Source organism: Arthrobotrys flagrans, assembly GCF_004000055.1.
Source record: "Arthrobotrys flagrans strain CBS H-5679 chromosome Unknown unitig_3, whole genome shotgun sequence".
Taxonomy (NCBI): Eukaryota; Fungi; Ascomycota; class Orbiliomycetes; order Orbiliales; family Orbiliaceae; genus Arthrobotrys; species Arthrobotrys flagrans.
In genome coordinates this window covers 2243620-2266338 of record NW_027137547.1, presented here as the reverse complement: position 1 = coordinate 2266338, position 22719 = coordinate 2243620, and the positions used below count along the sequence as shown (strand labels likewise).

The window sequence follows — 22719 nt, the reverse complement described above, 5'->3', positions numbered from 1 at the left end:
CCGTTGATATGGATTTGGACCTCAGGATTTTGCTTAGGGTGCAGCGCCGCACTCGCTACAATATTTGCAGTACAATGGGGGTAGGGAAAGATGGCTTAGAGCTATCATTAGCAGGTTTAGCGGACACCATCGTCACACAAAAATAAGCGAAAGCTTCTTGTCAATCTAGCCTTATTTGGAGATGCAACTGGCAACGCAAAATTTCATGTAACGATAAATATTTGTTGATGTTGGCTCCATGAGGCATCTGCGATCTTTATGAAATCTATCCGCCTCAAGGATGTCGATTGCAGAGCTTGAGGGCCATTTTTTTTAAAAAAAAAAATAAAAAAATTTAAAATCCCATTTATTTCGGCCTTAAAGAAAAGCGGTACCTATCTTCCGATATTCAATTGACTCCACGAATTCGAGTGATCAAACTCGTATCTGAAATCAACTCATATGGAAACAAGTGGAACCGTACATAAAGACCCAAGAGGAGTAGAAGTAAGCCAGAAAACCCAAAACATAGAAATAATCAACCCTTAAACAAGCCCAATTACAATCCCAAATTTCATGTTAGACCAAGCAGTATCCCTCTCCTTAAGAGCCAAAGTGACTTTACGATCCGGCCCGCCCTTGCCTTCCTTTTCCCATTCACCAAAAATTTCTCCAGTACGTTGGTAAACAGTAGTCAAGTAGCTCTCGCGTTGTTTTGGCAGATCAATAGCACCGCCCTCAAGTATTTTGTCACATTCACCTTCGAAGTAAGGTGAGTCGTTGATGAAGTCTTTCAACTCCTCAGCTTCTTCGACTTCGTGAACAAGAAGTCGGCCCGGGACAACAACATCAGTATCCAATGGGAAAACGATGGGTTTGCCTTCAAAGATTGTAGTTCGTGTGATAGCTGGAGCTCGTATCTTGGGGAAGTCAGCACCGGAGATGACAATGAATTTCTCTGGATCGTAACCGGCTACGAGAGATGGAGCAAAGATGCGGAAGTAGGCGGTGACGTTTTGGCGTCTGTCATCGTAGAATTCCATGGATGAGGATTCTCCTTCCAAAAGTTTGTCGAGGATCTTGCCGTCGTAGAGGCCTTCGAGATGTTGACGGGTAAGTTCCTCGTAGTTGATTTCGGGAAAAGTGACCGTAGTCTCATCGGAGGCAATTGATCTAGGGGGTAGAGTGGGCTTTCCGACACGACGGAGGTACATATCGATACGCTCCGCTGGTTCAGTTTCATCGTTAATTTTCTTGATAGAAAATTGCCACCAACTGCCAGCGTAGAAGACCGGCTCGGCACAGAGAGAAGAGCTGGTGTTCATGGCGCCGATTCCACGGTGAAATTGGAACTCAACAGAGAAGCGGATTGGTGGAACGGCGGTAAGATGGGGGTATTCGATGTCGCCAGGAACTGGATTACCATCTTCGCCAATCTCAGGGAATGGGATTGGGTCCTTTTCAAACTCGACACGGCGAGGTTGATAGATGTAACGGTCAACATTGGGGACCTCGAAATTCTGACCTTCTTCCACTAACTCAGGACTAAATTGGAAGGAGAGATTGAGCTTTGAGTGATCCAAGTGTGCGTCTTCGATGCATCGGCGGAGGCGAACGGCGTTGAAAATGGCGGTCGCAAGAACATCGGGGCGGACCAAGGCATCGGCTGAGAGGAGTCGCTCCTTTCGAACTTGATTCCAATTGAATGGGGTCATGTTGCAGTACTGCATCCTTTGACTGTTGAGGAGCTCGTACAGAGGGTACTGTTCTTCAATGAGCTCAGCGGTGATGTGCTCGGGAAAAACTCGATTCTGCTCCAATTGACGAATGACTTCATCATCGAGACCCAAGCGATCGTAATAAATGTTACGGGCGAAGACCCAACGTTCATACTCATGTCCCATAACGACTTGACCGTATCCGAGTTCCTTTTTAACGTCGCAAGCTTGGGAGTCGGTGAGAATAAGTCCGTCGCAAGTAAGAATCTGGACAACCCAATCGACAGGTAGAGCACGCCAGACCTTTAATCCGAGATGAGTACCGTAGCGAGCCATGTAATGTTTGACTACAGGAAGAACATGTGGTTCGACCCAATCCCCGTAGAAATCATCCATGGCAAAGTCGACAATTTCAGCGAGATTTTCGGCCGAAAGACGGGACATGAAGCGGTCCAAGTACGCATGAAACCAATTAACCAGGCCCCATTGGATACAAACCCCCATGATGGGAATCAAATTCTTGGCTTCGTAGTACTTGTCTCCCATGTTACCGTACATACGGTTGATGATATGCTCAACAGCTTCCATGTCAACAATGTCATCGATTGCATCCCAGTGGAACAGATCAGCATGTTCGCCGAGTTGTTCGAAGGCCTCCCTGAACATTGGAGCCTGGGAAAGCATGAAACGGTGAAGCTTGAAAGTCTTCCCGCCAGTGATGATCAAAGTGACATCAGAACCGGTTCCTAGGTGGATGCCTTGGTACAGAAAATAATCCTTGAGTTCCTGCCCGCAAGGAGTTTTTGCAACTGTATTTGCCCTTAGTAAGCGTTATAGTCCACTATATCAATGTATCGAAATAGGCATATGCAAAGAAGACAAGGAATCGATGGCTGATGGTAGGTGGGACTTACGTGAATCCGGCTCCCCTCCAAGCTCAAAGATTTGACGAGCAGTTTTGAACCATTGAGGTATTCCCTCACGTCGAGCTTTCTGTTCTTTAGTCATTCCATAGGTGATCGGACTTTCCTTGAAGGGATTCGGAGTCCTGAAGGATCGTACTTGATCCATTGTCTTCCGTTCGCGATTCATGATGACCGGGGCTGATTTGGAACCTACACGAAGTTTCTGGTCTATGGTTTGATAGAGGAAAGAACTGACTTCATGGCTATAGGCACGATGATGGCGAAGATTGTACATGATGGCTGATGACAATGGAAATTTCAGAGGTGATAGTAACAACGGTAATGATAATGAAGCCGTAGTGAGCAGGCGAGTGAATGAGTGAGTAGAGAAGAAGTGTGATGTAATATCGGAGCCGAAGACATTGAAGGCACTCTCTGCTTTCAACACTCTGAAATCTTTTTTTCCCTCATCGACGTCTATTGTGTTTATTTAATCAGGACCTTCACACGCAATCCATCCTCTTCTTCCTTCTCTCTCCTCCTCCTCCCCAGGCTCTTACTTACTGTCCCAAGCAAGAGCCAACCCCTTTCTCACTATTGCCATAATCATCATAACCATCATCAGTAAGTCTAAGCAAACTCCTCTAGTCCGTCTGAAAGCTAATTGCCCTTCTTTGTCTCCTGTTTTTAATCATTTCACGACGCGTATTTGGTTGTTTTATATGAACACTTCCATCCTCAGTTCTCGTTGCAAACACCTACTTAAGTATTCATGTGGATTGGCCCAATCTATATGCTTGATGTATTTGCTCGACTTTATCCTGAGATTACTATTCATATAAAGCAAGGTGCTTAACTCTATGGGGAACGCAGATACTAACATCGGATTTATATATCAAGGTCCTTGCCATTGCTGTGCCGCTGGTTCCATCAAGATGAGTAACTTCCTCGCCTGTTGCAAAAATTAATTCCAGGTATCGATCTTGCTTTGCAGACGTCGAACGAAGATTTGAAATTGATATTGGACTGCAAAGTCTCGCCTTCTTCTTCCTCTCCCTCTCTTCCCTCCCGTGCTGCCCGGGGCTCTGAGGCAAATTCTCATTGTGAGATTTGCCTCACCCCCTCCCATACGACAGCGAACAGTCGTTATCGCCTGGGGTTCAACCTCAGTAATACCCTGTACATCTCGAGATTCGACGGCAAGGTGATGGCGCTTTGGCGTCTTGTCGCCTCCGGGTACCAGCTAGAGGTCACGGAGGAGAGTGTTAATGCTCCCAAAAACGGTGCGCTTGGCGCGCAGGCTTTGAGGATTGGCGATAGGTTCGTTTTCACATCGGAGGAGGAGATGGAGGAGCAGAAGGAGTGGGAAGAATGGTTGAGGGAGGAGGGAGTGTCGGGGTTTAAGACGATAGCTAGGAAGACTAAGGAGGAGAAGGGAGAAGCGGGAGAAGAGGAGAGAGATGATGAGGAGGGGTGACCACATTGTCCAGGTTAGTGTAGGGGGGGTGTAGCTAGCAGACCGAGCAGCCGTTGGGGGCAGTGATTGGTATAATATCATGACGAGCATTTTTGTTTCTGGTCCTCACCTGATTCTTCCATCATCCGCTTCCTTCTAGCTTACATAAGCCGTAGATTTGTTGCATTTTTTGTGTTGTCGTGATGTTGTCTTTGGCTTTTGTAGTCATACAGAATTGGCCTGGGGACATGGTATCGATCCGCCGCAAGCTTCGGCAGTCGCTTGAGTGAGAACTATCTCGACAATTCTTCCTTTTGTCACACTACGGCTGTATGGAAGCCCTCCCGTTCCGTGGCTTGTATTAGAATATAGCTCCCCAGATATGACCATATGCGTGATGCTGGTCGAAAGTCGAATCAGAGTAGAGTATGCATGGTTAGTCTGCGCATCCGTAATTCAGCGCTCAGGTACACGGGTCAAACGACTCCTGCTTCCAAACAGGGTCTGCCCTTGTCCACCCTTTATATGTTTCCCTAAGTTATATCGATATCGACCATTTCATACAACCACTTTCCTTCCTGCAAAGAAGATACCGACGTCTTCTAAAGCCCGAAACACACCAAAGATGTCATCGCCAGAGCATTCCTCAAAACGAGTGAAACTCTCATCCTCCTCGTCTCTCAACCGCGACATTTCTCCACCTCCACTTCGCCGCCAGAAAGTTACCCCAGGTTCTGCAGCCACTCCAAGTTCCAACAGCCCAGCCGGAACTCCTTCCAACTGCGTTGCAGACGTTGAGCCTACTAAGTCAAACAAACCTCAAAACCCCGAAGCTATCGCAACCAATTCAACCCTCATAATATCCTCACCTTTCAAACTCACCCAAATCCGCAACCTCCCGACCAACAAAAACATCGACGCAATCACCATCTCTGACATCCTGGGCTCCCCACTGATCCGTGAAATATGGTCTTTCAACTTCATGCACGATCTCGAATGGATGGTTTCCCATCTAGACTCAGACGTAGCCAAGGATATAAACATCAAAATCATCCACGGCAATTGGAGAAAGGATGATATGAGTCGAAAAGCATTGGAAAGTGAAAGAGATAAATTGATTGATCCCGAAAGCTCTGATGGGGGTTATAGGATTGAATTAATCATTGCTTATATGCCTGATCCGTTTGGAACGCACCATACGAAGATGTTGGTATTGTTTTATCATGATGATACGGCTGAGGTGGTGGTACATACGGCGAATATGATACCTTGGGATTGGTCTAATATGACACAGGCGGTTTGGAGATCTCCTAAACTTCCGCTACTGGTAGATGATAGTCTTGAACGGAAGGATGGGGTAGGGTATACGTTTAAAGAGGCGTTTTTGGCATACGTCGGGGCTTATGGCTGGAGGACTAAGAGTCTGATGGAACAAGTTGTGAAGTATGACTTTGGGGCTGTGAAGGCTATTTTTGTGGGACATGTTCCTGGGGATCATGTGATTAATGGGCCTGAGAACAAGCTGTTCGGGTGGGGGAAGCTAAAGAGGGTGTTGGCTAGAGTTGGGAGGGGCGGTGGTCATGGAGTGAATAAAGCTGGGAGAGTACTGTACACAGTGAAAGGTGGTGGGGAAATCGCTATGCAGGTTATTTAATTCTACCCCATGACGTCCGAATATTATCGCAAGATCTTCGATACTAATATTCAAGGAAATCAATAGTGCTCATCCGTAGCAACACTAGGAGAAACATATTTCGACAGCGTCCTCTATCCAACATTCTCAACCTGTAGACCAGGCGGTGGACAACTAAACGCCTTCGAGGCTCTACGACCCCCTAATTCTTCCTCCTCCTCCTCCTCCCGCCCTTCGAACCGTCCAGAATTCGCCCTCGTCTTTCCTACAGTCGAGAACGTTCGAACATCCGTCCTAGGCTGGGACGGCGGAGGCTCAATATTCATGAAATCCCAAAAACCAGTTGATAAAGCCCAACTTAAATATATTAAACCAATGCTTAAAGTATGGGGACAGCCGCCGATCGGAGTATCGACCAACATATTGGTTGAAGCGGAAAGAGGGAAAGCTACGCCGCATATTAAGACTTATAACTTTTTTTCGCCTCCTAGGACAGATGTTAGAGAGAGCGATACTACGGACGATGAGAATGAGATTCAGAGTTTGGATATTGTGGCTATGGACTGGGCGATGATTACATCCGCGAACCTGAGTAAACAAGCCTGGGGAAATCCAGTAAAAGGCAGCGGCCACACGGCAACAAGTAAAATACAATCCTACGAAGCAGGTGTATTAATACATCCAGGACTATGGAAAGACCTACTAAAAGATGAAGCAGGAGTTGTGACCATGAGCGCAGTTGGAGGTAAAGATTGTATCGTAGGTGAAGGAGAGAAAGTATCGAATTGTGAGATTTTGGAAGAAATGGATGGGAAGTGGGAGATGGTCAAAGTTGGGGTTAGGTTGGCGTATGATTATCCGTTGAAGGCTTATGATGAGGACGATGAGCCTTGGTGTCAGGATATGTCGTATGAAGGGAGGGATTGGAAGGGTATTACTTGGCCTCCGAGGTGGGAAGACAGGCTGAGGGCGGTGATGGGAATGTTTCCTGGTGAAGGTGATGATGATGAATAATGTAAATTATAATATTAGCAGGGCTAGCTTGAAACTAGACTAGAGCCTAGGGCAGAACTGAGGAAGTAAAACATATTTCTGCGTGATTTATACATAAGTACAGGTATACCAATCATATATGCATAGTCGCGACTATTAGCTATTTGCGATATTAATACTTAAACTGAGCCAGACCAGGCCTGGTTCACCGCGTTAGAGGAGTTTTAACCGAGGCCACCGACATATGATTGGCTCTTGCCAGCTTTTTTTGGAGGCTCGCATTTCCTCCCAAATTCCAGGCCCGAAATCCAACAGCCTTGAAATTCGATGCAAGAAGAGTAATGGGGGAGCGGTCATAAATTGGAAAGTTTTCCGCGCTTTGAACTTCCAGAGATGCGCCCAAAGACCTCACGACCTACCTACCTAGTTAAGTCACAGACTCGGAATCTCTTACTACGTTTTACTAAAATATTTATGACTTTTAACATCGTCAGCCTTAGCTTTGGGCGTTGAATCGCGATTCCAGCCGTTACATTAAATGCAAGTTCGAATTCGCACGCCATGCCGCCCTCAGTCTTGGATGGCCGGATTGTCAAGGCATCAAAGGGCAAGACAAGCTCAACAGCACTTATCAAACGACGAAATTGGCTACAACTTCTCGCAGAATACACAGCAGAGATAAAATATTTTTACTTCTATTGTGGATACACTCGAGCCGAAATTCCTGGTGTTATGGAGAGAATGTTCAAAATTGGAGCAACGTAAGGATGCTTTAAATTTGTTCGAAGCTTGAGCTTCACTTTAGGGATTTGTAGCTGACAACTAATGATTGGCAACCGAAAGCCCGAAAGATTATGAGTATTTTCTAAATCAACCAGAGTTTAAGAAGAACCTTACGGATGAAGAGTGGAATATTCTTGCGCCATACTACTTTGCATGTACGGCCCTGAATATAAAGGTAGCCGTAAAAAAGCACAGTGGCTATGTTGTCGAACCGAGCGCCGTGAAAAAGGGCATTGGCAGGTTCCTGCGCCCAAAAGGTGTGTCAGTATTGGTTGTAAGATCGCTTTTCAGCCTCAGGCCGTGTTCAAGCAGTTGACTTTACTCAGATAATACGAATACTACGTTCACAGAGCCTGGGGAGCCGTACACTTTTGGTGCCTTGACGGCGTTCAATCCTGATAATGTGATACCTCATCAGCCTATTCCGAAAACTATAATCAGTAAACTTCCGTGTGGGGTAACTTTTCGACTCCTCGTACAAACTTGTTTAAAGATATCGCAAGAGACAGGACAGAACTTTGGCGATCTACTTAGTAGTAGTACATTTTGTCACCTTTGGCGGCTTCTATACCAAGTCTCGAACAATCTTCTCAGTGGGTTTGAGCTTGATAAGATGTTGGATGCCGCCTTGAGCTTGCCGCCGACAAAGTGGCTTGCATCACCGCGGACGGAGGAAAAGGTGTGTTCTCCTGGGATTGACGAGGGTACGGCTACGAGAAAGGGTGAAAGTCTCGGCTTACGGCAGCTGTTGAAAACCCTACTCTCGACTAATACAATACCAATGAAGCCTTTGGTTGAAAATTTATTACCGATTCTTATCTTCCGTCTGGATGAGGACATAATATCACATATATTTAACATGCATGGTGCCGAGTCTATTACGGTGAAGTGGTACGTCGGCCTTCTCGAAATCGACCTCGGCCAAAGAATGGGGTATTTCTTCAAAACCGTCGGCGATAGCGCGTATCTATACCAGAAGTACAACTCGCACCATTTTGGGCCTGACTACATCAAATACGTCAGACAGTTCCTCATTCAAGGGATTGGAACCCATCTGCCTGTGGCACTTACGAGCCAAGAGGCAGCAGCTCTCGTTGCCTATACTATATATGATGGAGATATCACATTAGAATTCATGCAACTCTTATTTCCGTTGACGCTTACCCTATCAAATATCGAGGAGCAGTACCGAATACTATACGGAACGTCAGTGCTGGATTTACGGACGAGATTTACTTTGAAGGACTTCGTCAGTTTTGGCTTTCGGAGAAATATTCATATCCTAGCCTTAGAAGCAGTTGTCGAAAACAACTATGAGAAGGCCTCTGTGCTACTTCCACACCCTGAGCTGGCCTTATCGAGCAGGCAGCTTCAAGATTTGGATCTCGGGGCCTTATCACCCAGCTATGGCAATGTTTGGGACATCGTCGGAAAGAATAAACTAGGCGAACTACTTTATCGAGCTGAAGAAGAAGCTCGGGACCCAACGTGCAAGCGTAACTTTTTGCGGGTTTAAGATATTTTATCAATATCCTTTCATCTCCGCAACTTTGAGCTCATAGAATTTACTTTGGACCTCATTAAAACACATCCACAGTTACACGGTCGAGGGATTGAGTCAATAGTTGTGGAATCTATACACACAATGGATCCACCCGAATCCTCTCTTCGAATCGCAAGCGTGTTCGATCAAAATCTGAAGACCGGTGTCGATCGGGGTGAAGTGGAGAAAGCAAGACTCTTCCACGATTTGGTCGACTCTGAATCTAGAGGAAATATAGAAAAATATAGAGGCCTGGAGGAGAAGCTTCATGCTGCCGTATGGGCCCGCGACTCTTCTTCAACTCGATTTCTCATCGAATGTGGTGCAAGAGTAAATGAAAAAAACGTTCTAGGCGAAGCCCCAATCATTACTGCGATAATTCAGGAACGAGACGACGGGCCTGACAGAACCGATGCTGAGATAAGGGATGAAATCGATATATTTATTCAGTTACTAAGGGCAAAAGCAGACATTGATTGTCTAGAAGAATTTCGAGTTCGGACAGTCGATGGCTTGCATCATGTTGACCCAAATTTCCTCCAGGCGGTTAGGGATAGAGACGAAACCCAAATTACGAGGCTTTGGAGGACTCGCTTTTGTGAGATTGATGACAACGACACAGAAAATGATTCAGATTATGAAGAACCCAAGCAGCGATCATTATCACCTGTCGAAGCGCCACCGTTTCGTGTCGAGATCTGGCGGAAAATGCCGGAAAGGATTGATTCTTTTTCCGCCATCTCTTATATAAAGAAATTGTTCCTACGATACCTTACAAATCATGAACGCCAAGAGTCTATTCAAAATATAATCCAGTGCTTCTTAGAAGGGTCGAAAAAAAGCTGGCGAATGGAAGATATATTACGCTTAGACCGCGCATTTCATGAGACCTCAGTTACACTTCTACAATACCTTGCTGTTTTCGGTAGTATCCATCTTTTACAATCTTTCTTCCAACTCCACCCTCAGGAATTCACAGCCCAGATGTCGCAAATATACCCCACATCACCGTCGCCTCTGCAACTAGCCGCCGCCTGCAATAACCTTGACTGTGTCGCGTTCCTCATTAAAAAAGGGTCCGATCCACGCGAAGTCGCTTGTCGCTCTATCTGGACGGTTAGACTATACTGCGATAGAGGGATAAAACACCTAGGGAGTGGTCTGTCTGGCACGGGAACCTCGACATGGCCCAGTACCTTCTAGAACACGGGGCGGACATACACGCTCGCAAGCTATCAATACAGCAGGGAACTCGCGATTTGACACGAAAGTTGCTATGGCCCCAAGGGCCTGAGGATGGTGATTTATCCGTCCTCGAATTAGCGGTCATATTAGGGAGAACGGACTGCGTCGCCTTGTTTCTAACCTTTGATAAACACGCCATAAGACAGGCTTTAAGAACAGCAACAGAACATCGCCAAGAGCACATAGTGACCCTCATACAGGATACTTGGGGTACGGAACTACCCTCGTCCGAAGTAGACTCGACTAAAACTTTGAAATCAATGAAACGAAAGGCTCCAAGGCGTGCCGAATACACAGGTATGCATGTTGGTTTAAACTCAACTCTTGGTAATTTATACTTCGCAATATGTATACTAACAGTTGAGCCCAAATAGAATCAACTACTGAGCGGCAAATGCGACAAATTCTACCCAAAGCTTAGGTTAAATCAAACATTTGACGGAATTAATTGGTGGCCCAGGTCCGATAGATGTTTAGCGATGACATATATGCCCGACTATTTACAGGAGGGATGAATGGTTAATCTCCCGCGAAGAAAAAAAGGGCCTTGGGAGAGGGGTTCAAAAAATGTGTTGTTTTCACGTGACGTTTTGAGGCTCGGAATATAAGGTGGACTTAGTCTCGTAGGCTCTTCTTATTCACAGCTGGTAATAATCCACAGACTTGGAATTAAAGTTCTCGAAACTCATAGTCGACAGTCGAGATTGGGTTCTGCGCGCATGCGCAGCCTTCGAGTCTTTGTATCCTAGGGCTTTTTTTTTTGCAAACTTGAAGGTTCGGACTTCGGCGTCATTTAGTCTTGGGAATATTCTGCGTTGCATGTTGTAAATTAGCTAGCACCGGTCGAGGGCTGGTATCTCCTGTATTTCCATTAATATAGGATTGTACAAGCGATTTGTGAATATTTCCAAATGCAATAGAGAGTCCCCAGAACCATCGCCCGTTAGCTAGTTCCGATGTTCTATCAACTAATAGGGCTCCTGCAGATCTTAGTTGACACGAAATTTTTGAGCTTGCTGTCAACATGTTGTAACCTTCGGCTGGTTGGAAAATGTCCAGGGCCATCCGAGCCTTGGAAATGGTCGTAGTCTCGAACGCACTTGTTCCAACCTTACAATTCGCAGCACGCACAACCACAATTCCGTTCTGCACGTTTATGCTATCCAGGTCTGGTGCATGCATTTTGTATATTTATAATTATTCGGCGACTGACCGATTTTTGGTTCACTTGCTAATAACTCTGAGATTAACGCTGGCGTGCAGGGTAAGATCAAGGACGTCGGATCAATCTGGGAACATCTAAGCCTCAGACCAAAAGCAATAATCCGCCAAGGAATCTTATGCCGACAATGTATGCCAAGTCTAGGCACCCCTGCAGCTTTGAAGTCCGGAACTCTTCCACAAACATGTCCAGCCAAAATCGACGATAGGAAGGCCTTTGAGGCTGTGGACTGAAAAGAGCCATGCCGTGCACAAAGCAAGGTGGGGAAGAGAAAACACGCCTGCATTTTCGGTCTATTTTTGAAGACATCGATGGTATAAAACTTGGCGCCGCGGAAGTGAAGGGGTGCGATACAGCGGAAATCCGTATTCTGTACCTAAGGTGGTCTCGTACTCGTTTGTTCGCTCACTTGCATGGCTAGGATATATCACAATCAATGGACGAATTTATCCCCACCCGCTGCGCTAGCATTGCCAACTTGCTGTGGTCCAACCTCGCTGCACATTTTACATAAATATCATCATCCTCCCGCCCCCATTATTTGAAAAGGATGCAGCCGCCATTTCTAAACACTCCTTCGTCGGTTTTACTGACGGGGAGATCGGTTTCGTCATTTTTCTGCGTATTTGTAATCATTCCAGATCGATAGGCGGGAAGAACATCGCGACAGGGTTTGAGAACAGTTCGGAAACAGTTTATAAGAGGTGGAGAACTGGGAATATGTATCCAACAATGCAACCGTCGGCGGTTTTGGCATCCCTGCTGTGCCTTGCGACAACACAGTTCGCGGTATCGGTCGAGGCAATCAAGGCGACAAGTTTGAAACTACGATCGAATCCACATGTCGATTTGAAGTTGACGAAGAGGGATTATATCACGACGACCTTTCGAACAGATGTATGGGAATCATTGCCTGCCGATGCCAAGAATTTCTGTTTAGGTTCTGGAGCAGAGACTAATTGGGCCTCTTCGACATAGAACCAAACCGTTTTTGGTTTCTACGTTGATGTGCTTGTTGGTATGGGAGATTTGCATAAATTGTGCTTTATTATATATTATGAAAAAGGATTGTAGTTAATATAGTGATCTCGCTCTATAGGAACGCCTCCGCAGTTTTTCTCCCTAGCGTTTAGCACAAGTTCGACAACATGGCTTCCGTCGCCCAAGAACGTAAATGTTACAGCCTTCTGCGAAGATAACGCCACGGGCAACGAATTTTGGTCTTGCTACTATGAGAACTTTTGTGAGTAAAGATTAGAGGAATTGGATTACGGAGTGGATGGTAGGACTTATTGGAAGCGATTGCATTGTTTTAGACCAACCCAACAAGTCGTCAACCTATACCCCGAAGCGCGGAATATTGGATAATAGTTACGGTCCTGGATTATTTGTAAGTCGCGCGGTAAGCTTCGACGAGGTTGTGTCTGTAATCGTACTCATAAAATTTCGTCACCCTTTCTATCTAGGCAAAAGGGACATGGGGCTCCGACGTCTTCAAAATCAACCAGCTCACAATCCCCGATGTCTCCTTCGGTCTTGCCACCAACTTCACAAGCGCCGCTGAACTCGGCCTAGGCGTCGATTTCAGCCGTAGATTTTCTCAGTATCCATCGTTGCCAGAGATTATGGCCACAGAAGGTGCCATAAACCTGATACTTTACAGCATCTATATTAACGATATCCGGAACGACGGGGGAGAAATATTTTTCGGTGCGGTCGATGAAGCCAAGTACGAAGGGAACCTTGCGACATTCGATAGTAATACTGTGGGGCGGGTGGAGATCAAGGGGGTATATTGGATTGACCCGGATGGGACGAATTCTACCCTCGCGGATTCTACGGAGATATTATCTAAGAATGTGGCGGAGATTCAGCTTGGGACCCCGTGAGTCGAGTCAAAATATTTCGGCGGTTATACTAGGACAACTTTTTACTAACAAAGCGTTTAAATCCAGGTCCTTATGGGTGCCCAACAGCGTCTACCGGGGCCTTATCAATGCCATTCCGGCGCTGACGTATTCGACTGCCTATGACGCATATACCGTTGACTGCGCCCAAGCAGATGCAGACCTAGGAAGTGTTCAATTCGATCTTGGCGACACCATTATTTCGGTGCCTGCGAGACAAATCTTAGTAGAATATCCTACTGGAAGTGGAACTTGCATATTCACCCTCTATCAAAGCTCAAAGTCAAGACCAACCAGTCCGGACTTCCTGTTAGGAACGCCATTCTTGCGGTAGGCTCCTCCTCCTCTGCTGAACACCTAAGGATTCCATGTAGCTTACTCATATATACGCCTAGATCTGCATTTACGGTTTTCGACTACACCAACAATCAAACTTCTGTCGCTCAATCTGTGGCTAACTCTACTTCTTCAACCATTCGCGAGGTGCCCGAAGGTGGCATTCTAGCCTTGCCACAGCGGTCCGGTGGCCCATCATCAGGAACTTCAACAGACACACCGACATCGACACCCTCAAACGGCCCCAATGTATCAGGAACATCAACTCCTTCGGTCTCTGTTGTCCCAAGCGAAAACGACGATCCAGGAGTCCCCGTGGCAGCAATAATAGGCGGTTCATTAGGTGGTGCGGCAGGTCTCATCATTGCAGGTGTTCTCGCTTGGTTTTTCGCCACCAGAAAAAAGAAAAATGCAGAAGCAGATATGCCTTTCCCGCCGGCTCAAAATTTCCCACCGGCACCTCAGGATACGGGTCCTACAGATCCACATCTGACGGGATATAAACCTGCAATGAGTACCACACAACATACCTATGGTGTGCCATCACCCTCGGGGCCGCCGTCTGCTACTATAACATCGCCCCCGACGAGTTATCATGAGAATTGGGGCCGCGCCGGGTTCGGAGCCGCGGGACAACCGATAAATAATGGACGGCCGCCGAGCGCGATTAGCGGAACCACAGTGGAAGGTTATCCGCAGGATATTCCCGGTTATGGGGGGAGCCCGGGGCAACCTACTGGAGGTCAAACATCGCTACCACTAAATGCCACTGGTGTATACGGCAATTATGGATACAGCGGCTATAACCAGTATTAGAATGCCTGGTTTGTCTCGGACGCAGGAACGATTGCCTGGCGAGAATCTGCATTTGGATATACCCAGAAAACTTTTGACAGAGAACTTATTCCCCAAGAGCTTTATTAATACCACGCTTTGACTTCAGCTTACCATCCTAGAAATTTTCTATAGTTTATAATACAATGTAGTCATGTCAATTACCTTTGAACCTTGCGCGATTCATTCTGATAGCCATGCAAATTTACACACAACTCGTAACATTAGCTAGTTTGAGTATTTAATTCTCGTGCGGTGGCTGCCGGAGTGCTAGGCACCATACCGGATCGCACATCTTTGAAATCAATCAGTTTGAATAACCCCTCATCTTCCGTGTCTCTTATCAAAGTCAACTTCCCCACCGGTATCACCTCAATATCCAGTTTCCCCCACCTATCATCCGGAACCCCATCACTTTCCCACCTAACGTCCAAAATCCTTCTTCTCATTCCCATCGCCTCGTTCAAGAACTGCATCATCCCAGTTCCGCACCATCCCCGCATCTGCGGACGTGCCGCGTATCCCTTCAAATTAAACGTCAACTTCTCGACTCTCTTCGACTTTACTGCCACCTCGATAGCCTCCTTGAACCCTACTTCCCCCGCACTCCCCGTCTGTAACTCCTCTAACCGTTCACACATCATCAACGCCTTCTCCGCAGCGGGGATATGATTTCCCAAGCTCCAGGGCTCCAATAAATTCAACTTCTCCACCATTTTATGCTGTTCTGCTTTGCCTGGACCTTCTCCGCTACGGATATGTTGATTCCCCGGGAACATCTTGAGACGTTTTAAAGTCGATGCATGTTTTGGGATTACCTCTTGCCAAAACTCGTTCATGAACGCTAGCATTCCATTATGTTCTGCCGTACAAACTTCCTTCGTTGCTATACGGCCGCACCGGTAAGGAACCATATGGATCGATAGACTGGTCAGGGTGTTTGCGTATGAGGATAAATAGTTTAATAACGACCTTGACGCGTTGTGTTCGGATACGTGGGTGAGGTATACGCCATGTTCGCGGAGTGCATCCCATATCGAGCGTTTGATCATAAATTCCGGTCGGGGCCCGGTGCGCGAGGTTAGCCGTTTAAGGTTAGAAAGAAATGTGGGGATCAGGTGGTCCGGGAATGGATCGTTTATCGTGCCGTATTTGAGGGTTAGTTCTTCGAGGTTGAAAGGTACTTGTTGGACTTCTAGGAAATCGAAGGCAGTAGTGTCGAGTTCGTAGGATGGTTCGAAGGTTAGGGATTTTAAGCGTGGGAGGTAGTTTAGTGTGTCCAAAGAATTTCGATCCCATAATAAGATTGTTAGGTGGGTGAGGTTTGTGAAGGCTTTAAAGGCGGGATAGGGGTCGTATTGTGGGGAAGGATGGTCGTAATGGTCCATATCAATCGTAGGGTGTAGTTCAAGATGTGTTACCAATCCGGCTATCGGAGAGAAATCAATTTCTCTGGAGAGATTACAGTACGAAATATTCCATCTTAACGTTTTGAGTTTCTTCATGCTGCAGATGAAGTTTTGGAGAATCTGGACGCCGAGGGGGCTAAAATCATCCGTATCCTGCTGGATAGGTTCCTCGTAGAGAAATTTCACGGCATCCCGAATTTGATACGCGCTAATATTCAGATCCTGGACGTTGGATGTGAGGAACTCCAACCCTTCGAGGGATTTTATGGCTTCGATTTTGCGGATCAACTGGATCTGTTTCTCCGGCGCGACCCTTTCCGCAATATCTCGACCATGGCCTCTGATGTGTTTAAGGCATAGTGTATACTTTTCGAACAGAAGCGGTGTCACGAGATCGCTGATTATGTGGTTCACAAGACGAAGTTCTTTAAGAGAAGATAGATGGACCTGTATATGTCGTCGTTGGTTAGTGAGATCTCGGTGTGTTGAAAATGTGGTATTTTTGAGAGCGGGTCATTGTGACATGGCGGCATGATAACGTACTGCTTCGATTATCTGCTGGAGAATCTCTACGGGAAGGTTGAGCAGGAAGCTCTGCTCGCGCTTTGTGTCGCGAGTAGGATCCATAGAGGGTGGAGAAATATTATCGCTAATGGTAAGTTGTGATGTTGAGGTCAAAAAATCGCCAGGCTTTATGATATCCTGTCGAGGGTGCTTGGGCCGCTTCAAGATCCTGACGGCCAGGTTTGTCGTCGGAGGACACAAATAAAATCAATGCGGAGATTGCATTTGAGGCCAATGCAAAAATGCAAAGCAAAGTCGCCTCACCACTTGAACAGGAAACAGAACAGGAATACGTAAACAGATGGCGAGTCGAATGGCACAGGTTAAGCCGCCAACCGGCTAGCGTGGTCTTTCCCTTCCTTTCGTACCAGTCGAGACTCGTCGGAAAAATGACACGCAACGCACCCTACTCGATTTCCTAAGCAAGGATCTCCCGATCTCGATGCATGCAAAAGTGGGTATTGCGTGTGTGATGCGAATGCATGTACAGCACAGCATGAAATCACAAGGCGAGCAAGTCGTCGGTACGTACCGGTCGAATAGTCAAGGTATTTAACGAATGCTTGATGGAATAGTATGACAGACACCAGTCCTTTTTTAGTTAATCAGAATTATCAAACGGTTTCCCTTTCCTAGGCAGTCGATCAGGTGTACAGATTGACTAAGTTCCACAGGTACTTTTGGGTGAGTTTGTCATGAGGGTGGCAATTCGAAGACAGAGTTCATCGTCTAGACTATTGCTGTTGGTGTCGTGAGACTTGAAATTTTACTTTACGGCTAACTAATCCTAAATCGTGAACATGGAGACTTCTTATAGCTAGCTTTGAATAATACTTACCTTATTTGTATACCCTGCTGTACTCAGTCTACCGGGTATATCCCTTAATCGTTTAATTGCAAGGGTATGTATATGTCCCTTACACCTCCTACCCTGATAACATTCTCTGACTTTGCAGCTGCAGCCACCGCTGCACTAGCTGTCGTTCCACGCACGCCACGTATTTTGGCAGGGTCCAGACAGCTCGAGCAGACCCTAAGCTCGGTGGAGCTACCTCAAGAAGCATAAATAGAGGGTGGTTTCCTTCTCTTCGACTCCCCAGTTGTCCTGGTGGCTACAGGTCGAATCAAATACTCTCATTGATACCCGCTCGAACACTTTTACCACTCGCACAAACACTCTATCCTCAAATTTTACGCCTCCAAGCTTCTATCCAAATACAATCCGAAAAAAATGGTATTCTTGTATCTCTTCATGATCATCGGGGGAATCATCAAGGGCGTCATATTCCTCATTCGGCCAGACTACAACATCGGTGCCCACAATAACCGAATGTAGAGTCATCATAGTACTCTTCTCTTTACGCAAAGCCGGTCTTTCGCAATCAATTGCAATTTTACGATTTACGACAGATTTTACATACCTTCATTGATTGAATACATTACTTACGAGACAATCATTGCCGCTCTACGCTACCTTGATTAACTCCAACCAATCCTCGACTCCGAAATTTCCAACATGCGACTTCACCCGCTTCCAAACTTACCAAAACTCTACTGAAGATGGGTTCGATGAAGGTCGGTGTGGATAGTTAGCACAGTCCTAGGGCTAGGGTTCGATACAGAAGGGGTGAGGGTCCAGCATAGTGCCACGAAGACCGCAGGACGAAGTTCTTCAGCCAATATCAACCAAGATACACGGCGAATGTTTATTTTTACTCGCATATAGACATCGGAGTATGGATTACAGTACGGGGACTACATATAGAAGAACGATTTCATGATTTTTTTTGTTTGGACGATTGGAATAGAATTTGATTGACATTCGTTAATGCATATCTATCATGTAACTAAAATACAAGACATTATCCATTTCACATCAAGCCATCCATTCCATCATAAAGGGCGTAAAAGATCCATGGATCTTTCGGACAGAAAAACAAAAAAGCCCAGCATACAGAAAGTATGAGAAGCCGAACGTATTCGGAGATAAAAGAATTTAGTCGGAGTGGAAGTAGAAGAAAACAACCCATAAGTGAGCTCAGACCGATCGAAAATGAAACATATCGATTCCAAACAGCCCTAACTCTCCCTACAGTACGCGGTAGTCCCACTACGATGGTGGGTATACACTCCTTCCGGTCCAAATCCCGGACGCGAAATTCGTTCCAACCCAAGATGATTCCTTATAAAATCCTCCATAGCCTGCTTTTCACCCATGAACGGGATTTGAAGTGTAGACTTCTTCTCACCATTCTCAAGAATGATAACAGCGGCCGCACACTCCGTATCAATCTCGTATCTTTTGATGATTGGCGTAGCAAGTTCGTCTCCCAAGCGAGTGGTGTCGATGAAGCAGAACAACATCCTGGGATGGTAGATTGTGGCCAAACGTTCCAAGGAACCGGCAATCAGACGGTGGTGGGGATACTTGTCGCTACTAAAGTAGAGGAAGGAGGAGACGGAGTTATCGTCGATGCTGAGATGGTCGTCCAAGTCATCAATGGAGCAGATGTCGTGAGCATAGGGCACAGGTTTATTACGCGGAGAGCGTTGCCAGCAGAGACGGGGTGCGGAGGTCGAACCGGATCCGGACATTTTGGAAAGGAAAGGATTGTTTCAAGGTTTTAGGGAGAGGGCAAAGGTTCGCCAAGTCTGGGAGGTGTTAGAACCCATCGAAACCATTAGAAGGCTCTATAAAGCTTAGAATGGATATTTGAGGATTAGAGGAGTATGGATACTTACTTGAGGATCTGTGAGGATTTTCCTGACACAGCTTCTTCAACCTTGGAAGGATTGCAGGTGAAAAGTGAGGATTGTAGGCGAAGCTGAAGGAGAAGAGGAAGAGAAAGAAGGATCAGGAAGCTCAAGAAGGTTTTCAGATATGCTCGAGTATCCAGATCGTGTTCCCTTTGAAACGTCCTCCGCCGCCGCCGCATTGGGGTTCTAGTCCTAAATCTGTGTTCGTGTTCGATTGAACGTTCTATGAAGCTGAAGCGTTTGATATGTAGATTTGCGGGCTTTGGCGGATAGAAAATAAACACCATGCTTGATATCTTGAGATATATCTTCTGTATCATACTACAATCTTTTGATTTAAGCCTCATGGCCATATTTGGTACTAGTTTATAAATCTCATCCTTTATACAGCCTTTAATTACTTCTTTTGTCCAAGCCGTGGTGTCATTGTACGCATATCATTATCGGGATACTACGTCCACGTATGTACTCACTCTGATTTCTGACCTGGGATTGGACAATGAGACCACAGTTTTTTGTGTAATCAATTAAACCCATGGCGAGGCTAGCCTCCGAAGGTCAACCTGTGGTTCTTTGTAGTACGAAGCTAGCTCGTCAGGGAAATATTGGGTGGGGCCCGACGTGGGGCATGGATGGAATTAGGGTACAGATCTCACTCAGATATTGTGCTCCATGTCATTGAGCGCATGAGTTTGCGGACGTTATATTCACGTTCATGCTTTTAATCTGACGCCGATGGATAAGAAAAAGATATAGTGCGACCAAGAAAACGCTTTGGTTAAAGCCAGAAAGCTTAAACGGAAAGAAGCATTAAAGGCTCTTGATAATCTTGGTATCCTTAAAGAAAGAAAATAAGACCTGGGGCTAAGGAAATCGATACATTCCAAACTGCTCCCTCATCTGTACTTGGAGTCATATTAATACATCACAGTCATTAAAAAGTTGTACTACCATAAAATACATAAAACAATCAACTAACTTTCCTCTCCAAAGGGATCACTGAATCTATTAATTGACCCATCGCAAGCAAAACGTACGAGATAAGCACTAGGAGTACTTGACCTAACATAATACGTCTGGGAGCCATCCACAATATCGAAATTCAGTCTTGATGCACCGCCACCGTTCGCTGTAATCACACGGAACGGTACGTAAGTGCCTCCGACGAGATTCAAGGTCACTTGTCCTTGTGTGAAGCCACCTGAGTACCAAATAGATGTGGCTTGTGCATTCGCTCTCGTCCAGCCGACCCTTGCTAGCGAATCTGTCCAGACCCCACCGAAATTGTCACCCCTTGAGACTTTAAAGGTGTAGTTTCCGGACTTGGGGGCGTAGAAGAAACCGCGCCACAGAATGGCATAGAGAAGTGGGTTTTGCTCAGGGTTCCACCCGTAAGGGTGCCTGCCAGCTTCATTATTAGGCGTGTCCCAGTCGATTCCTATCGAAGAGACAACCTTTTCGCCAGATGGAGAAGCATACTTAAACCTTTCGGGGACGAAATTTCCGTAGTCTTGGCTTCCGTCATGGGGATATGGGTTGTCGAAGATGGCGGCTTCCATGCCAGCATTACTGCAGCTGGTGTCTGGAGGTCCTGTAGCTTGTGAGGTTTCGGAGCCAAAGGGGTTGAACGGCGGGGCTTCAGCAGGTTTATCGCAGGCAAATGCGACGAGATAGGGCGATGGAGTGCCATGTTGTGCGTAGAAGTTACCAGATGTATCCTTGATTTCGAAGCTGAAGTGCCCAAATCTGAGACCGTTGCCATATATAATTCTGAAGGGGGTATAGCTGCCCGCGGTCAGTGTGATCTCGTAGTTGTTATTGGGTGTTCCATTATAAATGGTATACGCATTGGCGTTTGCACGGGTCCAGTTGGTATATGCGATTTGACCGACCCAGAGCCAAGCGCCGTCATCGGCACCGAAGATTCTGAAGTTGTAAGTTGTAGTTTCTGGTGCGTAGAAATAACCGCGATGGTTAAGAACAAATTCAGTTCCAGGGTCGCGGTCGTCATAGGTGATGACTTTGGCTGTCATGCCGTACACATGGAAGTTAGGGCCGCCCACAGACACGTCGTCTCTGTCGTAGTCAAGCCCAACATCGCTTGTCCGGTTTCGACCGTAGGGTTCACTGGTTTTGAAGTATTCAGGTATGAAATTGTTATAATTAGTCGGCACGGGTTGTCCTGCGGCAATTCTAAATGGATTATCATAAATAGCGACTTCAAGACCCGCATTGCCAGGGCAGGAAGTGGTATCTGGAGCGTTTGGAGGTACATATGTGAACTCGAAAACTACAGAGGTGCTTGTCGTAGTCTCCGGTTTGGTGATCGTTGTGGTGGTCTCGGTGGCTGCCGTTGTTGGTAGAGTCTGAGTTGAAGTCACCGTTGAAGCTACCCATGAAGTTACAGTTACAACCCCTCCTGATACGGATAGAGTAGTTGAACTTGTTGCTGTCGAGGCGCTTGTTGCTACTATTGTCGTCGATATGGTAATTGTTGTCGTTCCAGTTGGGAATTCATAGGCTGCACGGGTCCTGACTGTAGACGTGAACAGAAAACAGGCTGTATAGTGGGGCGTGTCAGACAATTCACTTAATTGGGAGATATACAGATATGAAAGAGCAACTTACAGCAATCGCCCGGGACAGTGGCGGCCTGACGTTTACGGAATTTCATCAGCGTCGAAGCAACTGAACCTGCCGAACTAGTGGTCGGGGGGGATCCTGTAATTGTAGCAGTATATGTTGAAACTACCACCAATGTGGAATAACTATGTATGATAATGTTAGTAAATTACATCCATCTTGGCTATCATGATCTAAATGCCCCTGACTTACGAAGTGGTGGTGGTCACAACGGTGCTTGTACTTGTTGTAGCCGTACTATACCCCGTCTCGGTAACGGTAATCGTCGTAGTTGGTTGGGATGTAACAGTTGATGCTCCAAGATTTGACGTAATAGTACGAATCGAGGTTAAAGTTGGCCTTGTCGTCGAATAAAATGTACTTGTCTCAGTTCTTGTCAGGTTATACTTAGTTGTGATCACTGTCGAAGTGTAGCATGTCGAGGTTTTGATCGAATTTTGGGCTAGACATCATTCATAAATGGTTAGTGATATGCTTTCTTTCACTCGACATACATGCATTAATGTTGATCACGAATAGACTTACTAAAATACGAAGAACAGCTTGACCTCGAAGCAGCATTGTTCCTGACAGTCGGACAACTCGCCGCTGTAGCCCCGCAACTGTTCTGCCCAAAAGCAACATCCGCAAGAGCGGCTAGAAAGGTAAAGGCGGCGACCGAGAATCGCATATTGAAAATCCTTCTTTTCCAATCCTCGAGTTCAAAACGTCAAGATTGAGATGTCAATTCCGCTGCGCTACACCCAGTGCCGCTGTCAAGCAATACCAGGGCAAAGAGACATTGTGTTAAAC

At 46.2% G+C, this 22719-nt stretch overlaps 8 protein-coding genes across 8 annotated transcripts; 4 read left to right on the top strand and 4 right to left on the bottom strand.

Annotated features, from left to right (window-relative positions):
• Positions 1–524: 524 nt before the first annotated feature.
• Positions 525–3212, bottom strand: DFL_002050 (uncharacterized protein; the record flags this gene model as incomplete). The annotated part of the gene is made up of 3 exons (XM_067630777.1): positions 525–2506; positions 2612–3079; positions 3167–3212. The coding sequence occupies 3 exons, from the start codon at positions 3210–3212 to the stop codon at positions 525–527; spliced, it is 2496 nt and encodes an 831-aa protein (XP_067493387.1).
• A 325-nt stretch (positions 3213–3537) lies between these two features.
• DFL_002049 (uncharacterized protein) lies at positions 3538–4079 on the top strand (the record flags this gene model as incomplete). Its single annotated transcript, XM_067630775.1, has 2 exons — positions 3538–3541; positions 3637–4079. 2 exons carry the CDS (start codon positions 3538–3540, stop codon positions 4077–4079), a joined length of 447 nt encoding a protein of 148 aa, XP_067493386.1.
• Positions 4080–4683: 604 nt separating this feature from the next.
• Positions 4684–6705, top strand: DFL_002048 (uncharacterized protein; the record flags this gene model as incomplete). The annotated part of the gene is made up of 2 exons (XM_067630774.1): positions 4684–5703; positions 5779–6705. 2 exons carry the CDS (start codon positions 4684–4686, stop codon positions 6703–6705), a joined length of 1947 nt encoding a protein of 648 aa, XP_067493385.1.
• Positions 6706–7245: 540 nt separating this feature from the next.
• DFL_002047 (uncharacterized protein) lies at positions 7246–10676 on the top strand (the record flags this gene model as incomplete). The annotated part of the gene is made up of 6 exons (XM_067630773.1): positions 7246–7445; positions 7528–7724; positions 7794–8963; positions 9030–10086; positions 10164–10552; positions 10630–10676. The coding sequence occupies 6 exons, from the start codon at positions 7246–7248 to the stop codon at positions 10674–10676; spliced, it is 3060 nt and encodes a 1019-aa protein (XP_067493384.1).
• Positions 10677–12209: 1533 nt separating this feature from the next.
• Positions 12210–14536, top strand: DFL_002046 (uncharacterized protein; the record flags this gene model as incomplete). Its single annotated transcript, XM_067630772.1, has 7 exons — positions 12210–12374; positions 12456–12495; positions 12577–12720; positions 12794–12867; positions 12944–13362; positions 13433–13714; positions 13780–14536. The coding sequence occupies 7 exons, from the start codon at positions 12210–12212 to the stop codon at positions 14534–14536; spliced, it is 1881 nt and encodes a 626-aa protein (XP_067493383.1).
• A 242-nt stretch (positions 14537–14778) lies between these two features.
• On the bottom strand, positions 14779–16590 carry DFL_002045 (uncharacterized protein; the record flags this gene model as incomplete). The annotated part of the gene is made up of 2 exons (XM_067630771.1): positions 14779–16410; positions 16507–16590. The coding sequence occupies 2 exons, from the start codon at positions 16588–16590 to the stop codon at positions 14779–14781; spliced, it is 1716 nt and encodes a 571-aa protein (XP_067493382.1).
• Positions 16591–18606: 2016 nt separating this feature from the next.
• On the bottom strand, positions 18607–19122 carry DFL_002044 (uncharacterized protein; the record flags this gene model as incomplete). The annotated part of the gene is made up of 1 exon (XM_067630770.1): positions 18607–19122. The coding sequence occupies one exon, from the start codon at positions 19120–19122 to the stop codon at positions 18607–18609; it is 516 nt and encodes a 171-aa protein (XP_067493381.1).
• Positions 19123–20258: 1136 nt separating this feature from the next.
• On the bottom strand, positions 20259–22597 carry DFL_002043 (uncharacterized protein; the record flags this gene model as incomplete). Its single annotated transcript, XM_067630769.1, has 4 exons — positions 20259–21844; positions 21913–22052; positions 22120–22369; positions 22453–22597. 4 exons carry the CDS (start codon positions 22595–22597, stop codon positions 20259–20261), a joined length of 2121 nt encoding a protein of 706 aa, XP_067493380.1.
• Between the last annotated feature and the right edge of the window lie 122 nt (positions 22598–22719).